The following is a 22764-nucleotide window of genomic DNA, read 5'->3' on the forward strand; positions in this document are numbered from 1 at the left end:
CCCACTGCTGGGCATACACACTGAGGAAACCAGAAGGGAAAGAGACACGTGTACCCCAATGTTCATCGCAGCACTGTTTATAATAGCCAGGACATGGAAGCAACCTAGATGCCCATCAGCAGATGAATGGATAAGAAAGCTTTGGTACGTATACACAATGGAGTATTACTCAGCCATTAAAAAGAATACATTTGAATCAGTTCTAATGAGGTGGATGAAACTGGAGCCTATTATACAGAGTGAAGTAAGCCAGAAGGAAAAACACCAATATAGTATACTAACGCATATATATGGAATTTAGAAAGATGGTAACAATAAACCTGTGTACGAGACAGCAAAAGAGACACTGATGAAAAAAAAAATTAAAAAAAACAAAAACAAAAACAAATTTTAGATGCAATGAAAGCAAAGAGCTAGACTTTTATAATACAAAATGCCTACCTGTAGCTTTAAAAGCATTTGTTGGGCCCCAGAGAAGTTTTGGGGGTAAAGACTTGGGGCCTTTCTTGCCTTATTTAATGGGCTTCCCGGGTGGCACTGGTGGTAAAGAATCTGCCTGCCAGTGCAGGAGGTGCAAACCCAGGTTTGATCCCTGGGTTGGGAAGATCCTCTGGAGAAGGAAATGACAACCTGCTCCAGTATTCTTGCCTGGAGAATCCCACGGACAGAGGAGCCTGGCGAACCACAGTCCATGGGGTTGTGAAGAGTCAAAGTCACGACTGAGCATGAGCTCAAGAATATTAATAATACCAAGTTAATATAAATTTGAAATGAGCTTCAGATGGTCATTTGGTTGCACTTGATACTTCTTGTTTCTGCTCCTGGACACATATATAGTGAATTAAATTACTGCAATTTTCCAGGCCTTTATTAATTCATTTGTATAGAAAATAAGCAACAAAAATAGTGCTCTTAAGGGCTCTTAGCAAAAATATGAGAGATGTTTGCCATTGTTTCCTAATGACCTGGTAATTGTTTAGCAATGAAGTGTAAAATGTTCCAATACAGATCTCTTATTGCCTCCAGTGGCTTTAAAAATTCTGATTCAGCTTTTTCTTTGCAACTACTATTAGTCTCTTTCTTTTAGTTGCTAAGTCGTGTCTGACTCTTTCAACCCAATGGACTGTACCCTGCCAGGCTCCTCTGTCCATGGGATTCTCCAGGCAAGAATACTGGAGTGGGTTGCCATTTCCTTCTCCAGGGGATCTTCCCAACCAGGGAATCAAAACTGGGTCTCCTGCATTGCAGGCAGATTCTTTACTGACTGGGCTATGAGGGAGCCCCTATTAGTCTAATATTGAGCAAAAGTTTGAATACAAAGTCATGGAAGAGGAAAACAATGGGATCAAGCAATCCTTTTTTTTTTTTTTATGCTTTTCATTTAACAAAATGCCATCAGCATTTAATCATTTTGTAGATATTTGATCGTCATTCTGAAGCATCTCCCAAATAATGCAATGATTCTGAGTGCCTCTGGTGGTTACAGGAAACGTTGTGGTAATGTGTCTGGTGTTTAGCTCACAGATTTCCTCCTCAGATGATCGAATGGTCCTAGCAATGAGCTAGCAACATGACTCCAAAAGTTCTTTGAGCAGCCTTTACTCATGTTGCTTGGGACTGGGCTTACGGTCTCCTGGAGTTAATTGCAGCCGCCAGTCTTTCCTGCCGAGCCAGCTGCTTTTTATGGTCAGAGGAGATAAACAGAGGCTCAATGGGAGATCTATTTCTGGATGTTGAAAGGGCTTCTGTGCTGCTGGCTGTGTGTGCGGGGGGAGTCCCCCAACCTCCCTCATGGAATGTCTGGATGATTTCTTGGGCTGTCCTCGTGCGGGTACTTCCTGTACCTAATTTAAATAGTAGATCAGCTAAGAGAAACAAGTCTCAAAGAGTCTTAAAGTCTGCAATCATGTCTAACTAGGTAAACCAAAATTCTAATTTAGCAAGCCACTACTTTAATTCAACATTGAATTAATAACCAGGATGAGAAATCTATTAATTTGGGGTCACTATGAGCCTGTTGGGCTACAGTTCATAGGGTCACAAAGAGTTGGACACGACTGAGCAACTGAGCTCGCACGTTAAAACCCAGCGATTATTAAGAATGTTCTCTGGGTCAAGTGTGTTTTTTGTGAGGGAAGCAGAAGGGAGTTGCCATTCATTGAATACTACTTTGAACCTCCTTGTATGAACATTATCCCCAGTATATTTATTCCCATTGTGCAGTTGTTAAAAGCAAAATTTAACTGTATACAATTATGAATGGTTTTTAATGCTGTAGTTTGACTTTATTACGTATTACTGTTCACATAATAATGTGAGAAATTCAAGGAAGGGAAATTGTCTACAGACAAACCGAACACCCGTTCCAAGGCCATACTACCCAGGAGCAGGCAGCAGAAGCCAGGTCTTTGGGTTCAAGTCACACCCTTTCAGTACCCCAGAGCATCATATTTATGTGATCTAAGTTCCTTGCTTAAGCATTCAAGTCATCTGGAAGTTTATACCACTCCACAAACTTTCAGTTGTAAAATTAATGAGTCACAGGTATGAAATGCCCAGTGTGAGGTATACAGTCAATACCTGCGTAGTGTCTTTGTATGTTAACATGTGGTCACTAGACTTATTGTGGTGATCACTTTGAAATGTATAGAAAAATCAAATTACTATGTTGTGTAACAGGAACTAACAGTGTTCTAGATCAATTATACTTCAAAAATGAACTCACAGAAAAACAGATAAGATCTGTGGTTACCAGAGGCAGGGAGTAGGGGGAACAAAGATTGGAGGAAGTCAATCAAAAGGCACGAACTTTTAGCAATAAGATAAGTACTAGGGATATAAGGTGAAGAAGGCAATGGCACCCACTCCAGTACTCTTGCCTGGAAAATCCCATGGACGGAGGAGCCTTGAAGGCTGCAGTCCATGGGGTCGCTGAGGGTCGGACACGACTGAGCGACTTCACTTTCACTTTTCACTTTCATGCATTGGAGAAGGAAATGGCAACCCACTCCAGTATTCTTGCCTGGAGAACCCCAGGGACAGGGGAGCCTGGTGGGCTGCCATCTATGGGGTCGCACAGAGTCGGACACGACTTAAGTGACTCAGCAGCAGCAGCAGGGATGTAAGGCACAATAGGATAAATATAATTAACACTGCTCATGTGACATATGGAAGTTTTTAAGAAAGTAAATCTTTAAGTTCTCATCACAAAGAAAAATTGTTTTTTCTATTTTAAAAAATTTTCTATCTATATGAGATGACGGGTGTTCACTAAACTTTATTGTGATAATCCTTTCATGATGTATTGATATGTAAGTCAAATCCTGATGCTGTGTACCTTAAACCTTTGCCTAGCACTCTCTCCATTAGACCGGTGTTGCGGCCTGGTCTTCTCTGAAATGCATATACATTATGTATCATTTTACAAAGGAGGGTTCAATCCGTGGGTTGGGAAGATCCCCTGGAGAAGGGAAAAGCTACCCATTCCAGTATTTTGGCCTGGAGAATTCCATGGACTATACAGTCCATGGAGTCACAAAGAGTCGGACACGACTGAGTATCTTTCACTTTCTTTGCAAAAAAATTGCAGATGTTAAAAAATGGATAAGGTAGCTTGCCTGATTCCCTGGTTAATAAGAGGAGATGAGGAAGCAATCTAGTGCTGTGACTCAAGGGTCTTCCTCAGCCTGGGTTCAGATCTCAGCTCTGTCCCTGATAGGCTTTATGATGGGGCAAGTTATTTAAACTCAGTCAGTGAGCTTTCTGGGTGGTGCTAGTGGTAAAGAGCCTGCCTGCTAATGCAGGAGACATAAGAGACGTGGGTTCAATCCCTGGCTCTGGAATATCCCCCTGGAGGAAGGCATGGCAACCCGCTCCAGTATTCTCGCCTGGAGAATCCCATGGACAGAGGAGCCTAGAGGGCTAAGGACATGACTGAAGTGACTTAAAACACATGCAATGCTAACAAATAATTTAACAGTGGTTAATTCTAATGTTTTGGGGGAATCAGACACTCTAATGTCACAAAAAAAAAGGCTTTGGTTCTGAAATCAGATGGGGTTTGCAACTGTCCTGACTTCATCTCCACCTGGATCCAGGCTCTTCCAGGTAACTCCTGGCTCCTTTTTCCTATTCTAGCTTCTCAAATGTCCTTTTCTTTTCTCTTTCCTTTCCCTTCTCCCTTTCATCCCATTCTCCTTCTGTTCCTTTTCTTTTGGATACCGTTTAATCGAGACATAGAGAATTCATCAGCCAGGTTTAGAAGTGATCTGGTGAATGGAAGATGCAGCCAGGACTCTGCGGATAGCTGTCTTCTAGCCTCACCATAACATTAGATTGAACTTAAAAATTCACCTCCTCAATTAAAAGACAAGCAAACAGAACTTCCTTTACACACGCAGGATGAGACAGCCTCGGGATGTGTTGCTGATGCACAGATGTCACAGCCTCGCTGTCCCTCCCCTTGTGCAAGTGCAGGAGACCCACCTCTCTTGGAACCCTTGTCCACGGGGGTGGGCAACGGTGGTCGTGGGCCCTGCAGGGAGGCAGCAAGCAGCGCCAGGGCCCCACACACCCTATCCGTCCTCTGGCCAGTGCCTTGTCTAACACTCAGATGAAGTGATACTGTATTTTTTATCATCCCTTTCTAGTCAATGACCATCCCCCCCACAAAGTAACCAGTGTTGTATCTTTTATCACCATTGATTACTTTCATCTGTGTTGATGGTTGTATCACCGTATCCTTGTTGCGTCTGGCTTCATTTGTTCAACAACGTCTGTGAGAGTCAACCACATTTTTGTGCATCGCTCTGTTGTTGAGTTGTTATGTCCAACTCTTTCGCAACCACATGGACTGTAGCCCACCAGGCTCCTCTGTTCATGGGATTTCCCAGGCAAGAATACTGGAGTATGTTGCCATTTTCTTCTCCAGGGCATCTTCCTGACCCAGGGATCTAACCTGTGTCTCCTGCATTGGCAGGTGAATTCTTTACCACTGAGCCACCAGGGAAGCCATGCATCACTCTGTAGTTTTAAATCATTACTTTTCATTGTTATTGTCTTATAATATTTCATCGTATAAATATATGTAAATATACCCCAGTATACTTGTCCACTTTACTGTTGACAGGAATGCTTATACATGTCCTTTGGCCAACAAATGCCCTTGTTTCCCTAATGATAGAGCTGCTGCTGCTAAGTCGCTTCAGTCGTGTCCGACTCTGTGCAACCCCAGAGATGGAAGCCTAACCAGGCTCTTCTGTCCCTGGGATTCTCCAGGCAAGAACACTGGAGTGGGGTGCCATTGCCTTCTCCGAATGATAGAGCTAGGAAGGCATTATAAGGAAGGCATATATATTTAGCTTTAATGGTTAGCAGTTTCTACTTTTCCCACTCCATGGCAGCCCCTTCTGTCTGAGGAGCAACCACTACCCTAAGCCAGACTCTTACTTTCACAGTATCTGTGTCTCCATCACACTCCATGCAGAATGATCGTCACTGTCCTGTGTGTTTTCCTCAAAATCTGCCACAGCAACACAACACGACCCACCTTCCAAAATGCACACCCGTGAATTTCTATGCATTCCTGCTTTTCCATTCTTAAGAATCTGGTGCAGAAATGACTTCAATAACTTTCCAGATTTACTTCCATACATGTAATCTTGGCACTGCCCAATATTAGCTTTTGATGTCTTTAAATTCCAAATCGACTGGGAAAAAAACCAAGAGTCTTCTCTTTTAAAAACTTTTATTAGGCATTGCTAGATGATGGTGCATGATGTCCTGCACACATCATGCAAGTAAACAGCACTCCACAGGAATCCACACAACAGTTCATACAGTGACAAAGTAGTTGGTTCCCTTTATAGTCTGCATCCATGTAGAGTGAATGTTGTTTCACCCCTCCATGAGATCTGATCTCATGATTAAGATTGCCCTTCCATTCTAAAACAATCAACCAAAAGCAACAAAAAATAAATGTAGAAGCCCAACCACAACACAAAGCCATAAGGACATTACTAAAAGTCCAAAATTGGACTCCAAAGTCTTACAAGGTGTCCATCTTTTGAAAGGCTTGACCCTAAAATTTGTGTGATCTGACACGTGGGTTGCTTTTACTGCCAGCAGCATGTGAGAATGTATTTACGAAGAAGGATCGTTACACTGATACATATCTACTGAAAATTCTTGAGGTAATAGATTTTTAAATTTCACTGCTTAAAAAAAAAAAAGAAAATCTGTTAATTTCCATGTCCCATCCAGCAGGACATATCGGTTGGCAGGAAGATTCTTCTCCTCTTTTTTCTTTGTCAAATATTTACACATATTTGCATATACAACCTGTGTCTTTGTCTTTTCTAAACACATGATTTATTTTAATTATTCGTTATACATTCATCAGGAAAAGTTGAATTATATACTATGGTACATAAAGAATACAACAACACCAGCTTTTTGTATAAAACTAACACAAAAGGCAAAGATCAAGAAGAGCAGGATAATATATTGTCCAAATGTCTCACTGTTGATAAAGCCCACTGTGAATGAGTAACTCCATTTAAATAGCAAACACCATCAATTCTTCGGCATCTCTGTGGAATTACAGATGAAGTATTATCAAAGACAAGTGGTAGTAAACTGGTCAAATTCCTGAAGTACCATATAATTACTTTTATTTTTAATGCTTTGTAATTTTATCCTAATTGTAGCTATAAAGACTTATAGCCATTCCAACTCTTGTTTTAAACTTTAATAATCAGCATTCTTTTTGGTGGCTTAAAAATACATTTCAGTTGTAATGGCTTCAGTTTATGGTGTTTAAGATCCTTTTTTAAAATACTTTAGCTTAAAAATGACGATGAATTTAAGAAAAATATATTGGCTAACCTGCTGTTCTGGAGAAAATACAGTGAATGAAGGTGGCAAATACAGCCTACGTATATATATTCCTAAAGTGTCTCATCAGCACTTTAAATAGAAGGACAAAGAAACACTCACACAAATATATGGCTCTTCAGATAAGAAACAAAGTCAAGGGAAAAAAATAAGGCACTAATAACAGAGATAAATGTTTCATACTCTCATCACACAAAGCACCATATGGAAGGTTAAAGGGACTATACTTTACTGCTATTGGAAAATGGTAATAAACCCAGTTTCCCTGACCTTAATTCACTAATTTCCTCTCTTCTTAAAAGTAATTAATGTATAAACACTAGAATACTGGCGGGAGGAATTATATATTATGCTAAAAGCACAATTCATGGAACCAACAGCATGAAATAACCACTTGGAGATAAGAAGCCCATCACTCTAAAAATGTAAGAAATTAAAGTCTTAAACACTCCCAATTGTTCGACATTTTCATCACAACAGAATTTGTTTCCTTTCCAATTTTCTTTTAGGAATTTCTACAAAAGAGTATTAATATTTTCTATTTTCTTATTTTATTTCTACATCCCTCTTTCTTAAAATATATTCAAAATGACTTCCTCCACATAGTTTTATGAATACCAAAGTTAATAGTATGACCAATGAAATGTATAAAGGGATAAAAAGTAAAATTACATAAATATTTGCCAATGTCATTGAAAAGGCAAAGAAAATCTCTTTTCGACCAGGCTCATATATTACTATGAAAAGGAGTATGCCATTATTAATGTTACAGAAAATGAAAAGAATGTAATGAGACTATGACAAGATCTGGTACAACCTACTAGTCAAAGTCACTCATCTTAAAATTAAGACATTCTTTTCATTTGCTATTGTTTGTGAGCATGTAATTTAAATGGAATATATTCTGGTAATTCAAAGGAAGTAAAATTTATTCTTTAGAACTGCAATTTCTAAATATACAATAATGACAGATTAAAGACTCAAATGTTTTTCTTTTTAGTATTTTAAATTCGTTTTGAAAAAGAGAATAGGCCCACAAATTTGCAACATACATATACATGTAAATAAATGTTTCATGAAGACATCTAATAATTTTGTTTGCAATAGAAACAAAACAACTAACTGTTGTGGCTTCTTAATAATGTGTTAACCTAACAACATTTTTATGCCACCGTTTTCATGTTCTTTCAACACAAAATTATTTTTATGATATCTCAGAACGTATTACTTATTAAACTAATAATGTCTTTCATAATAAACAAGATTGTCAATTAATTTTTATATTAAAAATCTGTAACAGATTGTCCTTGTTAAGGTGTATATATATATATATTTGCCAATATACCAATTAGTGTTCTAAGTTTCATACAAGATACAAGGTAGGTTTACTTTTTTCAAGACCATCTAAAGACTTTTAATTATGATGAATATGATCAAATAACAAAATTAAGCTATTGCCATATAGAATTTAAAATAATATGTCTTAAAGAAAGGGTTTGTAATCAGCTGATAAAAATCACACTTTACCTAGAATTTTCTTTATAAAAGAACACAAAGCATGCTAATTTTGTATAAACTGAAAATTTCAGATACTTCTATCATATATTTAGTGTTTACTTGAAAGATTAAAGGTATATTTGGACATAGAAGAAATAATATATAGTGAAAAATATTATTTTTAAGAACTTGACTGAATTATTCACACTATTTCTCCAGTGGGAGCATGAGGTGGGCACCTAACTTTACAGGGAACTGATAACCAAAGTAGTGGGCCAGCTACAAGGAAAAATCTGAAGTAACATTATCTCAGCAATTTGGGGGCAATTTAACACCCAAGTTTGACTCTCCCTTAGGTTCTTCCATATTACATAATAAACCTATACTAATATACCTTGAGTGTGGGTTTTCATATCAATGAAAATGTTGAACATCTGCAAACTTTGCATGGTTTCTCTAGAAAAGGGCCGATATGAGTTACATTCAATGCCATCCACTGTAGATTATCAAAAAGTCTAATAATGTTCACAGAGTAAGGATCCATGGTCAAGTCTTACATACAAATGTGACAACATTATAAATCCAGCCTTAAGACCAAGCTGTGGGATTTTTGTTGAAACAAAGACCCCCAGGCACACATCTGGCCATTTTGGATGAATCAAGAATGATTTGGGGGTCACACTGAATGAATATCCACATGCGCTTTCTGTCCAACCAAGATGCAAACACAATATTGACCTTACAATAGTCCTGAAGCAATTTTGAAAGCTACGTTTTAGAGTATTTCTAGGCTCTCAGACTCAACTGACATCTTCTCATTCATTTTACTTCTTATCAGAGGGCTGGGCCTGGCGTGCTGCCGTCCATGGGGTCACAAAGAATCCGACAGGACTTAAGGACTGAGGAACAACAGGAGGGCAGGCAGGGTGTTCCAACTCCTATCAAGGAGAGGGACAGCGTTCCAAGTTGTCCTGGCATGTTTCAACTTACAGATCTACTACCAGGGCCAAATTGTGGAGTCCTTTCAGTTTGAATTTCATTAGAGTCAAAAAAGTTAATGGTCAGACAGAAGTTATCCCACATTCAGTCAAGACAGGAAGGGGACTGCAGAGGGAAAAAGCAAGATAACTAAGAAATCTGGAAAGAAAACAGAAACTTGATGTTCAAGTATGTGAATATCACTTTACAAGCAGGGAAAAAAGTAGTATGATGGATCAGAGCGACAAAAATGTGGGATAATCCTGAAAAAACAAAAAAAGTATTTTCTATGCTAATAAGGTGTATAAGCTAAGCAAAGCAGAGTTACATACACCTAATGAAATTTCTTTTGTAAACTAACAGGAAGTGGCCAAAAAAGGTAGTAGCAATCTTCTATGTTTTTTTCAAAAAATTCATTGCCTTTTAAGGCCATATTGATAGTCTCAAAACAGTCACTTCTTTAGCCAAAAAAGAACATAATTTCTAACATGGAAAGTTACATGCTCCTAAAATTGGCACCATGTATGAGGCTATATAGTCTATAGGGCTGCAAAGAGTCAGACATGACTGAGTGACTAATACTTTTTTTTTTCATGAGGAAATGTAAAGTATGTGATACTTGAAGGCTTCAGCTAATGATCCAAAAAGATGACTGCAAGTCTCACACTACTGAGACTGTTTCTTGGATTCTGATTAAGTGACTAAAGTTCCAGCCCCAGAATAGCGATGTACAGTACAAACCCCACACACCAGTTGGCTGTGAAAGGAGTATAGCTTTACCCTCTGTGCTGTGCTTAGTCCCTCAGTCGTGTCTGACTCTTTGTGACCCCCATGGACTGTAGCCTACAAGCTCCTCTGTCCATGGAGATTCTCCAAGCAAGAATACTGGAGTGGGTAGTCATGCCCTCCTTCAGGGGATCTTCCCAGCTCAGGGATCAAGCCCAGGTCTCCCGCATTGCAGGTGGATTCTTTACCATCTGAGCCACCAGCAAAGCCCCTCTATGATTTACAAAGAAGTGTCTTTCTCTTTTAAAGCTTTGCATTGGAAAGGGAGCATTTCACCATGTTGCTGCTGCTGCTGCTAAGTCACTTCAGTCGCGTCCGACTCTGTGCAACCCCATAGACGGCACTCCCCAAATTTGAACTCTGATTTTGTTCATACCAAATTTATAATTATTTCATAACTATTGAAACAATAATTATGGATATTCATATTAAAATGGGATTTGCAACTTATTTTCCAGAGGAAGATGTCATAATTAAAATACAATGATTTGAACAAACAAAATATGCTTACACTGGCTATTAACAGTAGTTTTGATTTACTATGGTACTAGTTGGTGGAATTTCTTTTATAGATTTCATGAAAAATAAAAAATGCAGCTAAAACGTGCACTAGAAACTAACTTAATATTTTAAACAAATATTCCAATGAAGTTATTAGGTAACATGCATTAATTGCTTGCTAGGTTCGAGCTCCTAATACCAATTTTTAGAATTACTATATGTTTCAGAAACTTGGCTATATCTTTTTCAGGTATGTTTTACTTGTTTTAAATTTTCCGCTTCTGATTCCACCCTCCTCCCTGCTCGCCTGCCAGATTTAAAGAGGCGACATCTATTTGCTAACACTGTTATTCTACTGTCTCCATCGAAACATTGCAATCAGTTTAACTGTCAGATTACTTAAAATGACACAAGTATTTAAAGTGCATTATTGGACCTTAAGGCTATATTTATAATAGGCATTAACACAAAACAATAAAGCTGACCACAGGAAAGATTACTTTCAAGGGTTGAGACAGATCTCGGCCACAAATATGAAAGGTTAAGCACACAATCCAATGGGAAGACTGACATTAAGGCATATGTGCAGCTTGCATAAAAAATTCAAATATAAAATGGCATTTGGTATGAATTTTTATCTTGGTACTTAATGAAGTATACTAATTAATATTACTTAGGCCACTAACTTTTATAATCATGAATTCAATAGAACTTATAAAATTGTAGTGTTAAAAACACCTGCAATGTTTAATAAGGGAGAAACTAGATCAATGTGTTGGCAGATGTACTGTAATTTGACAAAGGTCCAGGAGGAATGAAACTGCCTTGCAGGTTCCTAAGTGAGTTTTTAACCCACTCCTTTCCTCTTTTCTACTGCAGAGGAGCTGGTTAGAGTCTCAGAGGAGTGGAGAAAATGAGGTTGGGTTGTCTGGGGACTGGAAAACTGTTTGAAGGTATTGTAGGGGAGCCTTGGGCCATCTGTTTGGGTGACAGGATCAAAAGATAAAGACTCACCTGTGGCCTTGGGACTCAAGAGATGATGGGTGACACAGGCCTTGGGACTCAAGAGATGATGGGTGACACAAGACAGGGAATTTCCTGACAGGCACTAATGAATCCGATATCACAGAGAGGACAGCACAATTAAAGATATCAGGTTGTAACCTGACCAGTGTTTAATTATCTTTGATTGTTTTCCAGTCTGCTCTACCTTTAGGAAACAATAGCACCTATCAGAAAATCAGGGTGGTGGCAAGAGAATGCTGTTTGTGCCAAAGGTGTGATTCCTCTTTTCTTCTTAACTCCACATACAGAAGTCCTTCAGGAAATGCTGGGAATCATTGTCAAATAAATGTCATGCTGTTCTGTTTATAAGCACCCCAAAAAACCACCAACTTTATGTACACTCAAAGTTATTTTTCTGTGGATAATGTGGTCATTTGTAATTACCAACATATTGCTTCCTACTTCTCACAATGGCATAATTAAGTTCCTCTGTGGAACATGCATGAACATGGATAGTGTTTTTAAAATGTGACAAACATGATCACTTTAGCCATTTCACTAAATTCCTCAAGTTTTAAAACTAGGCAATCCAAACATCAATGTATCTTTCTCTCATTATATTACAGACATCTCATTGCACTTTATTTTTATTGGAATAAGATGAATTTTCTTTTGTGTTGGCAAGATATTTATTTGGCTAATCAAGCATGAGGACAAATTATCCTGCAAAATATGCTTTTCTTCAAAAATGGTGCACTTTTACACAACTTTTTCTCCAAGAAAAGGGTCTTAAATATATTATTTCTATGATTTTCATTCATCGAAAATGCATTAAAATTTTATTACAAATATAAAAACCAAATTTAAAAACTTATGAAAATGTTCACACAGTGACAAAAATATATGTAAAGGGTCTTCACCAATGTTTTGTAACAGAGAAGTGAAAACAACCTTGATGTCCATTTAATAGGGGACTGATTAAATAAATTAATGTATGCCCCCCAATGGAATATGTAGTTAATTTACAAAAGAATGAGGTAACTCTATTTAAACACTTATGGAAATTTGTCTACCAATACATAGTAAAATGAAAAATAGTCACAGGACAGTAAGCATATTATTATTCTATTTGTACAAAACTAATAATACACAGATACACATACACACATACATATTTACTTATTTGTATATTTTTAGATAGTATCTGGAAAGACCTATACCAAACCATTAACAGTGGTTACCACTAGAAAATAAGGGGTGGGGAAAAGTAGAGGAATTTGTATTTTATAATTCCTTATAGCTGATTTTTTTTTAAGGAGCATATATTGCATTTATAATGAAAAATATTAAAATGATAAGCCTTGGATAAAAAGATATTCATCTTATGCACATCTTTTTCTAAAGTCATTTTTTAAATTTCCTCCAAAAGGTAAGGTTGTTTTACCTTCAATGTTGGCACTAACATATAAATAATCTCTTTTATCTTTCTCCTTCCTTTTTAAGATCTTAATGACACTTAGCAAAAAAAGTCACAAATACCTACTGTAAGTCACTAGCAGGGAAAGGCCTGATATATAGCAACTCTGAAAGTGAAAAATGCACACATTAATTTAAAAAAGTCTACGAAATATAAAAATGAAAATCCTGTGCAATGCTGTGCACACCATCACAAGTGTTGATGAAAGAGCCTTCACTGATAACAGACACTGCTCTGTAAGTGGAAAACTGGAACATTTCCAAATAATATAAAAATATCTCCAAAAGATAAGTTATTCAAAGAAAGGAATAAAAAATCCCTGAGTAGGCCAAAGACAACAGACACACAGATACAATAACCTAAGGAAATAGATTATCCAGGACCAGAGAGTATATTATTTAGCTAGTTAGTATATATGTATTCATATGCAGCCATGTATATATCTAAATATATATACATACACATATCATACATAGACACTTCCACTAGATTTAGATTTCATCACATGCACACATCATTAAACTAACACCTAAGTCCAGGAAGGGAAAGACTAATTTACAAAAATTAAGCACTTTTATGACAAAATTATGTGGATTTAGGGCTAGAACTTTCCATTCTCTCAGTTCTCTTGCTAAAGGATGTAGCCTAGGCACTCAATAAATATTTGTTGGATTGATAGATAGTTGGATGAATGGAAAAACAGTGTAGAGGCACGGATGAATTTGTGAAGCTACAGCATGACTTCTTGTATCATGTTATGTTTTGAAATATGCTATTCTAGGACCATAAGTGGACACAGCCTCCTCTAACTGGAAACAGATTAGTCCAGCAGTGAAGTTTTTCTGAGTGTTACTCAGAGAATGGAAGTGCTGGCTTGTTATCTGTGTACATAAACTTCACTATCATGGACTTTTTAGATCAAATAAAAATGATAAATGTTATACTCTGAAGCCCAACAAGACAAACTATCCATGTTAATGCATGTTTTATCACATAATGTATTTCAATTAAGAAAAGGCAGGTGACAAGTAAATGCTACATCAATGCCAATAACTAATGTTAAGGATTTGGAGACAAGTGGCAACTTTAGGCTTCTTAGGGGTCTTTAATGATGAACACTCATAATGAAAACAAAATAAAACACAATTTAGTTACTTGTCCTTTTCTTACTTTTAAAGACTTCTCAGTTTGGTAAAACATCCTAAATTTTTTTTTTTTTTTCATTTTTTGCTTCCTTCTCTAAAAGCAGTTTATGTTTTAGATAAACCTGTGAACATAAAAAGTTTTGTTTCAAATCACCACTCCATAAGAAGATACCAACACATTATTATGCATTGAAGCAGTAAACATAAGAAAAATCCTTCAAAAACAGTATTTGTTTTTATGAAAAACTTGGGGACAAACAGAGAGAGAGAGACAGGAGAGGTGAGAGGGTGGGGTTTTAAATAATACCATATGCTTAATCTAAAGCATAATTATTATCATCACAAGTTGGTTAAACAATTAGAAGAATGGGGATATGTTCAAAGGCCTCAGCAGTTCTCTCTACAGCAAACTCATTTAAATTAACTATAGACTGAAGCAAGTATGCCAACATGTAAGAAATCTGAAAAGAAGACTGAATGTTTAGGTCTCGAGAATTTCCTAGAAGCAGCCTATCAGTTTTGTCAGTTTATAAAGTTTGATAATCCTTGAGGCGACTCTGCACAAATTTCTGTGTGTGCATCTGAGACACACAGAGAAACAGCAAGAAACAGAAAGGGTCAACATCAAAACAGCCTGTTGTCTACGCTGACTTTAATTCAGTACGTTACCAAATTATGCCCACAAAGGAACGATCGTCTTTAAATACGTCTACAAAAATGTGGAAAAATAGTGTAGAGGCATGGAGCTTGACAAGAACAAGGTATTGGACCTAGTTTTAATATAGATACGTATATACACACACATTCACACCCCTACACGATACACTTCAGTAACTAGGATTCTTCTCATTTAGTTTCATTAGTTCCTTTTTGGGCATTGAGATTTGTAACAATGAGAGCATCTGAAGGAGGAAGGAATTATATGCTTGGGCCACAGATGAAAATAGGTGCGTGTGGTGAGCCTCCGTCTTCTGAAAGGTGGCGTTGCTTGTTGGTGCAGGTGGCACTTGAGTTATTCACCCCAAGTCTCAGAAGAAGGCCTGGAGGGAGAGTCAGGGACAAAGACAGTCTAAGCAATGCTCAGGAGACACATGCTCAGACAGTTTTGAGGATAACTGGTTCTAATTAAAGTACTGTCTTCCAAGAACCACGAAGAGTCTATGATATAGATGTTTATAGTCTATGAAAGTGACCGTTTCATAAAAGCAGCAATCTGTATATGGAAAGGACAGGATACCATGTTGGGAATGCACTGGAGCTAGAGGCATTGTGGCCTGCAGAGAACACGGGGAAGAGGAGGCAGAAGGTTCCTCTAGGCGGTTGCAAGGTGCAGCCCTCTGATGCGTGTATCATCCTGTGTGGTTCTTACCCAGCCCAGCGCTGTCAGATGACATCATCTGCATTTACCAGTGCATTCCTGTCCGTGATCGTTTTCTCTGTTTTTTACAAAGGCAATAGATAGGAAATACAAATAAACCTGGGGGTTAAAAAAAAAAGAAAAAGATGAAAGCTAATTAAAAGAACAGGCTTTTAGTACGATAGATTTGTCACATTTCTATTTTCAAATGTTCATTTTGCAAGCTATTTATTAATAATCACTATTTAGTAATACATGAAAAGAGGGAAGATACCTACGCTATGAAACGTACTTAGTTTTTCAAGATTCTCTTCTTTATTCTTTTTTTTTAAACTCTCTCCTCACCTTTTAACAGTCTGTGACACCAGTTTTGATATGAATTTTTTTTCATCAAAATATCAAAACTTAAGTTTAAGTCTTCTTTATTAACCCTGGTTATATCTTTCACACTGATATTCATGCTTCAGTTTCAGGCCATATAACATGTTACTCAAGAAGATGGGTGCTGGAGCAAATGTCAGCTTTGATTCCCAATTCTACCATTTGTGAGGTCCTAGTGACTAGCTGCGGAGAAGGCAATGGCACCCCACTCAGTACTCTTGCCTGGAAAATCCCATGGACGGAGGAGCCTTGAGGGCTGCAGTCCATGGGGTCGCTGAGGGTCGGACACGACTGAGCGACTTCACTTTCACTTTTCACTTTCCTGCATTGGAGAAGGAAATGGCAACCCACTCCAGTGTTCTTGCCTGGAGAATCCCAGGGACAGGGGAGCCTGGTGGGCTGCCGTCTATGGGGTCGCATAGAGTCGGACACGACTGAAGCGACTTAGCAGCAGCAGCAGCAGTGACTAGCTTTAATTTCCTCAACTGTAAAATGCAGAAATAGCATCTACTTCATAAAGCCTCACTCATTGCAAGAACTTATGTCAGTTACTTTATAATTCTATCTATCCTGCACATACAAATTACTTGCTAAACAGAACTTGACATATAAAATCAATTTATTTAGGAAAAAAAGAGAAATCCCGTCTACTACATGGAACAATTATCCAAGCAGCCTTTAGCTATCATGTTTGCTTTTAAATTCTCTAAAGCAATGGTTCTCAAAGTGTGGTCCGTGGACCATGAGCATAAGCGTCACCTAACCTTTTAGAACTAGAAATCCATGGGTCCCGTCTCTATAGTGAATCACAAACTAGGGCAAAGACCTGTTAACTTGTGTTTTAACCAGCCTTCATGGTTCTTATAAAGCACTCCAGAGTCTCAGAATCACTGCTTGAAATGTGTATTTTAATATACCTGTATGAATGAAACTATATTTATCACTGATACATTTTCTATTTGTCAGTGCTCAATTTTATGCTGGGCAGGTGTTCCTACCCACATCAAACGTATCTTTTTGACCCAGGGAATCCTTTTCTTAGAACTAACCAAACTGTACCAGAGCCTCTTTCCTTTGATGCTCTAAATCTGGGTTCTTGTCCACTGGAATCTTTTGGTAAAATTCTAGTTACACTAATTTTTGTATTAAAAGAGAGTCAATAATGCTTTATAAGAAATATGAATGAGAGTATTCATGGAGTGAAAAAGTGCCACACAAATACATCCTATATGAAACACACCCCTCCGAATCTATAAATCATGTGCTGATGGCTTATCTAGAGCAAGCACAGGCCAGGTACCTCCCCTACTTACTAACTGACTCACTATTACATTTATACTCGTGTTCTCTCTACGGCACCCAGAGAATTCTTATCTCAAATACATTAAGTGTTTCTTACCGATGACAACTGCTATGGCCCCTAGTGCTAATCCCAAGACCAGAATTAGAGGTGCAACGAACAATTTTCCAGCTGGAAAACAAAAGGCAAACCATTTAGAGAGTCTTAAACTAAAACCAAAATACAAATTCAGCAACACTTTTAAATATCACAGTGTGTATTTTTAAGGAGTCGTTATAAGTAAGGCAATATTTCTCTGGAAATGTATCAGATGTAGAACAAATGTGTACATTCAGTAACTTCACTCAAGTCCTGGGCACATGGGTCATCCATCTCATAAATTACTTACCTTATACAACCAAGAAAATTCTAAAGCTACTGACTCACTTTATTCCACCAGAACCATTCAACTTTGTGCTTTTTCCTTTAGATCTCTTCCATTTTCATTTTTTTTTAATATTCTGAAAGATTAAAAAGGGAGTGACACATCCTGAGCCGGCAAAAGAAAATCTAATTAGCTCACAAAATGGAGAGCTCATAGTGCTACAAAGAGTTCTGCCTAAGCCCACATCTGAAAACGTGATTTATTTATTTCCTGGGTCCAAAGGAAACTAACAACATGAACGTCTAATATACTGAATGGCAAATGGGATGTTTCAATACTGTTACAGAAAATCACCAGTAGACACACAATATACTGAAGGTTATTCAAATAAATCATTTCAGCAAACTTAAAAAGGAAGTACTTATAAGAAGGCTAAACACTGGTAAGGATGCCAGTGGCATCAACCAGCATTTTTTCTTCTGAATGAATAACTGAGCAGTGATTACAATAAACTCTAGTTACAGCACAAAATTCACGACTGGAATCCTGCTGGTGTTAAAAGGCACTGGCACAAAAATAGAGGCTAATAGTTAATGTCTTTACATCGTAATCTTTATCATTACATGGTAATCTTATTCTCAAAGCATGTGATGTAGCAACAGCTACAGAACCCAAACACAAGAGAAGAGGAAAGAATGGACGGACTTTGCAGTAGAATCACATTGCTATTAAAGAATCAAGCAGCAACACCATTCTATAAATAAGGATGGTAATTTGGAATAACCAACTACATTAGAAAACAGAAACATAATGCTGCCGTTTGCTGGAAATTTGTCAGAATTATATTAACATTTTTTATTCTTAAGAAAGGGTCTCTGGAACCACAGAAAATATAGAGAGAGAAAATATTTTTTTTTAGGAAATATATTTTTTAATATCTAATTTAGAAAAAATTGACATTCAGTTGACAAAATGTCTAACCATGAGGTTTACTTACTTTTTTCACCAATGATATAATTTATCAAGCAATACTAAATCCCACTGAACAATTATATTTTGTACACTCGTAACGCTATGCTTGAGTTTAGAATGTATTGACTTGCATATTTTAAGCGAATCTGTTTTCTCCTGTACATGTAGCTCAGTGTGCTCATTCATATTTCTTTTTTAAGTAATTATCAATTTCACAAGAGTGATATATTTTCATAAGAGAGATAAAACATGACTGCAAGGTAACAGCACTACTGTTTTCAAACGTCACAGGACTCAGAACCAGATACGTGCTCTTTTTCTCTCTAGGAAGCAATAAACTTATTACAATCATGCAATCCATATTTGATACATGTTTAAGTCTACTTTTAAAACTGTCCTGAGGACAGTTAAGCTCAGATTCTGCTATTCCTAGATCAATAATAATTCTTTTAAAATACTATTCTCAATAGCTGAAACAATATTTTATCATATCCATATATCCTACCTTATTTAAATATTTTAGTACTTATTTTTTGTTCCTTTTTCTGCTATTTTAAATTATACTTGCAAGTACACCATTGTCAGCCTAGATTTATCATATTTTAAAATGTCTATCACGTTACCATCAAATTTATTTGTAAAAGAACTGCACAAAATTTCCAATTCATTCAATAGAGTATGGAAATTCAGCACAGAGTATTAACTTGACAAAATATTTGCTAATCAATAATCCAAAGAAACCTCATTTTATTTTAATTTACATTTCTCTGACTACTAATAATGTGGAATCTTTTAAAACATGTTTATTGGCTATCTTTATTTCTTCAATTCTGGTTCCAGACTTCTTTTTTTTAAAAAATTGATATTTATTTTTGGGGGGCCTCCATTTCTTTTGCATATAAGCTATTTTTGTATATAAGCTACTTGTCAACAAGGAATCAAAAACCTGTATTTTCTTCACCAATGTATGCTTTAATACTTTGAATATTTGTATGGAATAATATGACAACTAAGCATTTTTCTGTCACTTTTATTCCCAATACCATTCACTGAAAAATCTGCCTACTCCCTGAAAAAGTGAAAGTGTTAATTACTCAGTCATCTCTGACTCTTTGCGAACCCATGGACTGTGGCCCACCAAGCTCCTCTGTCCATGGAATTCTCCAGGCAAGGATACTGGAGTGGGTTGCAATGCCCTTCTCCAGAGGATCTTTCCGACCCAGGGAATGAACCTAGGTCCTCCACATTGTGGGCAGATTCTTTACTGTTTGAGCTACCCAGGAAGCCATTCACTGAAAAATCTACCTACTAGGGAGATACTTCCATGTCAGAGGCCACTAATTATCCTCCAATCGCTGTTCTGCTTTATTCTCTAGAGACAGAACTTCTGATCTGCAGCTGGGCAGATGCTGACATGAAACGAAGACTTTGTTTCTCATCCTCCAGGTGTGAGAGGAGGATAGGCCCTTTTCCTGTCTCTATCCAAGGACATCTGCAGGCTTCCCAAACTGTAGATCAGGGAAAGACAGAGGTCAGGAAGGCTTTGCTGTCATCCATCTATTCTCTTCCATGGCAGGGAGGAAGCAAGCCTTGTCCTGCCTTTTGTAGGGATGAGATGTTTGAAACTGAACTGCTCTTTTATTTAAAAACACTGCTTATAAAATCACTTTATTCCATTTTGTAAAATGTAATGGGTAACACGGATTATTGTATTCTTCCCTGTTTGTCCATAGGAGAAAAGTCCACATTTTCCTGCCACACTTGTGATGGTCTGACAGCAGTTTGAGACGGTCTGACCGCTGTCCTGAAGGTGGAAAAATATGTGTAGGAGAGAGAGCTTACAAGGCCAGCTGCTCCCTGCTTTATCAGGTACATCCTGACACATAAGAGCACACACGTACACACACACACACGAAAATGGGCCCCAAAAGGAAACCATTTACAGAAATCTGACTGCAAAATTTAAAAATGAAGACAGTACAAAGAAAATATTTCCCTGCTGACAATGTTTTCATGGCCTGTCGATTCTACAGGCTGTTAAATAACTTGACTGTATTTTATGATGTGGGAAGAGGATTCTGATGGCATCAAGGCAAAAACTGAGAGGACCCAAAGAGAAGGTGTCCAAAATATCACTGGACAAACAGGGTGGGAAATAACTTTATTTAAGAATGACTAAACAGAAAAATGGGGGGGAAAAGCATGCTCTAATCAAAGATTATTAAAAATAAAAATGGAAGGAAACATCCTGCAACAAAATGGCACTGAAGTAGGAAGGAAAAGAATTGGCAATGCAGGAAAAGATACAGGTGTTGGTTTTTAGGTTGTTCTCTGTATATATAGACTTATAAATAGGTTATAGCTCAAAAACTTACTTTGCAATTAGCTTTCTCATGGTAGTATTGTTATAAATAGGGGTTAGATTCCCTAAGTATCTCTCCAAAGCCTACTAAACTAGTAAGTATATATTGGTTATATAATTGTTAACATACACTATTATATGCAAATAAACCAAAAAGCACTAAAAATTATTAAAACCAATCTTGTCTATATTCAATGCTATTGGTTATGGAACACTGCATTTAACTAAATAAAGAGTGTTTTACAAAGATCATATAAGATTTTAGAAAATGATGGTGCTGGTTTCCACATGATTAAATTTAAAATATATGTTCTACTGTTTAGCTGTCAGAAGTATATCATTACCACCAACTGTTCTGAGTAGCCTGCCATGATTCTAGCAAGGTGAGTGGTTTCACAACCCTAATGAAGTGATGGAGGGTTGAAGAGAGATATAAGAGAGTTTCATGAAGTAAGTAGAAAGGGAGACATGTGGATGATGTTTAAAAATATTGCATATGTGAGAAAGACTGCCAGAGGAAGAAAGAATGGAGTTCTGGGTGATGAAAAAGAAAGCATATCTCATTGTAGGTCTATTCCAAAGGAGTAGGGAGCCATTAGAAGAAGAACTATTAGGCCAGAAGAACACTGCACCTAGGAATCTGTGTTTACGTTTGCATATTTGTATATGAGACCATGTGTTGCTGAGGATGAAGAAAGCAGTAAAAAGTCAATCCATAAAAGCATTTCATGCATGCATGCTAAGTTACTTCAGTCATGTCCGACTCTCTCTTTGTGACCCCATGGAATGTAGCCCACCAGATTCCTCTGTCCATGGGATTCTCCAGGCAAGAATACTGGAGTGGGTTGCCACTTCCTTCTCCAGGGGATCTTCCTGATCCAGGGATCAAAACCTTGGATATTTAAACTTGGGTTTGTATGCAATGAAGGCATTTGATGCTCATTTCATTAACTGTAAGCGATTAATATTAACTTCTAATACAAATAGAAAATATATACAACTTATCAACTATATAGGTACAGTGGAACTCTATCACAAGACTCTGAAACACAGGGATTTTAAAAACTGTACTGTTGTGTCTTCCATGAATAAACAGAGGTTATGTGTTAAGACCCATTGCTAGTATCGTCACTACACAAATCAATGTGACAGTGTCCCCTTCTATCAAATCACCTACAATAGGGTTTCAGAAATGACTTAACATTTCTGCGGTAGATTCAATTATTCGTTTTTCGAACAAAATCCACTTGCTCATATAGAAAGTGTCCTGCTAACAAACTTAAGTTTTTTTATTTTAAACACAAAAGGAGAAAAAAATGTCTTCCTCCTATTTTCAGCTAAAGGCTCTACTAGAATGCATGGCAGGTGCTGAGATTTATCATAGCTGTTGGATCACATTTCTAAGCTCTATCATCGTCACTGCGTACTTCCTGAGGAAGATTCCTATAAATAATGTTGGACACTCACCACAGACTGACCCTCGCACTAATCTCCTTAGGTGAGGTCTCTCTGGGAGGTAGCGGTATTTGCATCCAAATATACTGAGGTTTGAGGTGTGGTCTCCAAAGAAACGGAGCTGGCGGTATCTCTCCCCACATCGATAACAAAAATTAGTGTTACACTGTGAACAGGTCATATGGTCACACCCTTCAGTTCTCTGGATGTGGATCTGTAACAGAGAAAGAGAGATAGAAGAACAAGGTTATTAAATTTTTAATAAAGGATGTATGGAACAAAAGATACAA

General features: G+C 37.3%; 1 protein-coding gene across 1 annotated transcript in view; it reads right to left on the reverse strand.

The window, feature by feature from the left end:
* Window positions 1-5729: 5729 nt before the first annotated feature.
* Window positions 5730-22764, reverse strand: part of RNF217 (ring finger protein 217) — a 131639-nt gene continuing 114604 nt past the window's right edge. The window contains exons 4-6 of the mRNA XM_059890080.1: window positions 22487-22688; window positions 17421-17492; window positions 5730-15760 (exon numbers count right to left, since the gene is read on the reverse strand). Coding sequence (XP_059746063.1) covers window positions 15687-15760; window positions 17421-17492; window positions 22487-22688 — 348 coding nt within the window. The 3' untranslated portion in view covers window positions 5730-15686. The remainder of the gene's footprint in view (window positions 15761-17420; window positions 17493-22486; window positions 22689-22764) is intronic.

This window comes from Bos taurus, chromosome 9 (genome assembly GCF_002263795.3).
Source record: "Bos taurus isolate L1 Dominette 01449 registration number 42190680 breed Hereford chromosome 9, ARS-UCD2.0, whole genome shotgun sequence".
NCBI lineage: Eukaryota > Metazoa > Chordata > Mammalia > Artiodactyla > Bovidae > Bos > Bos taurus.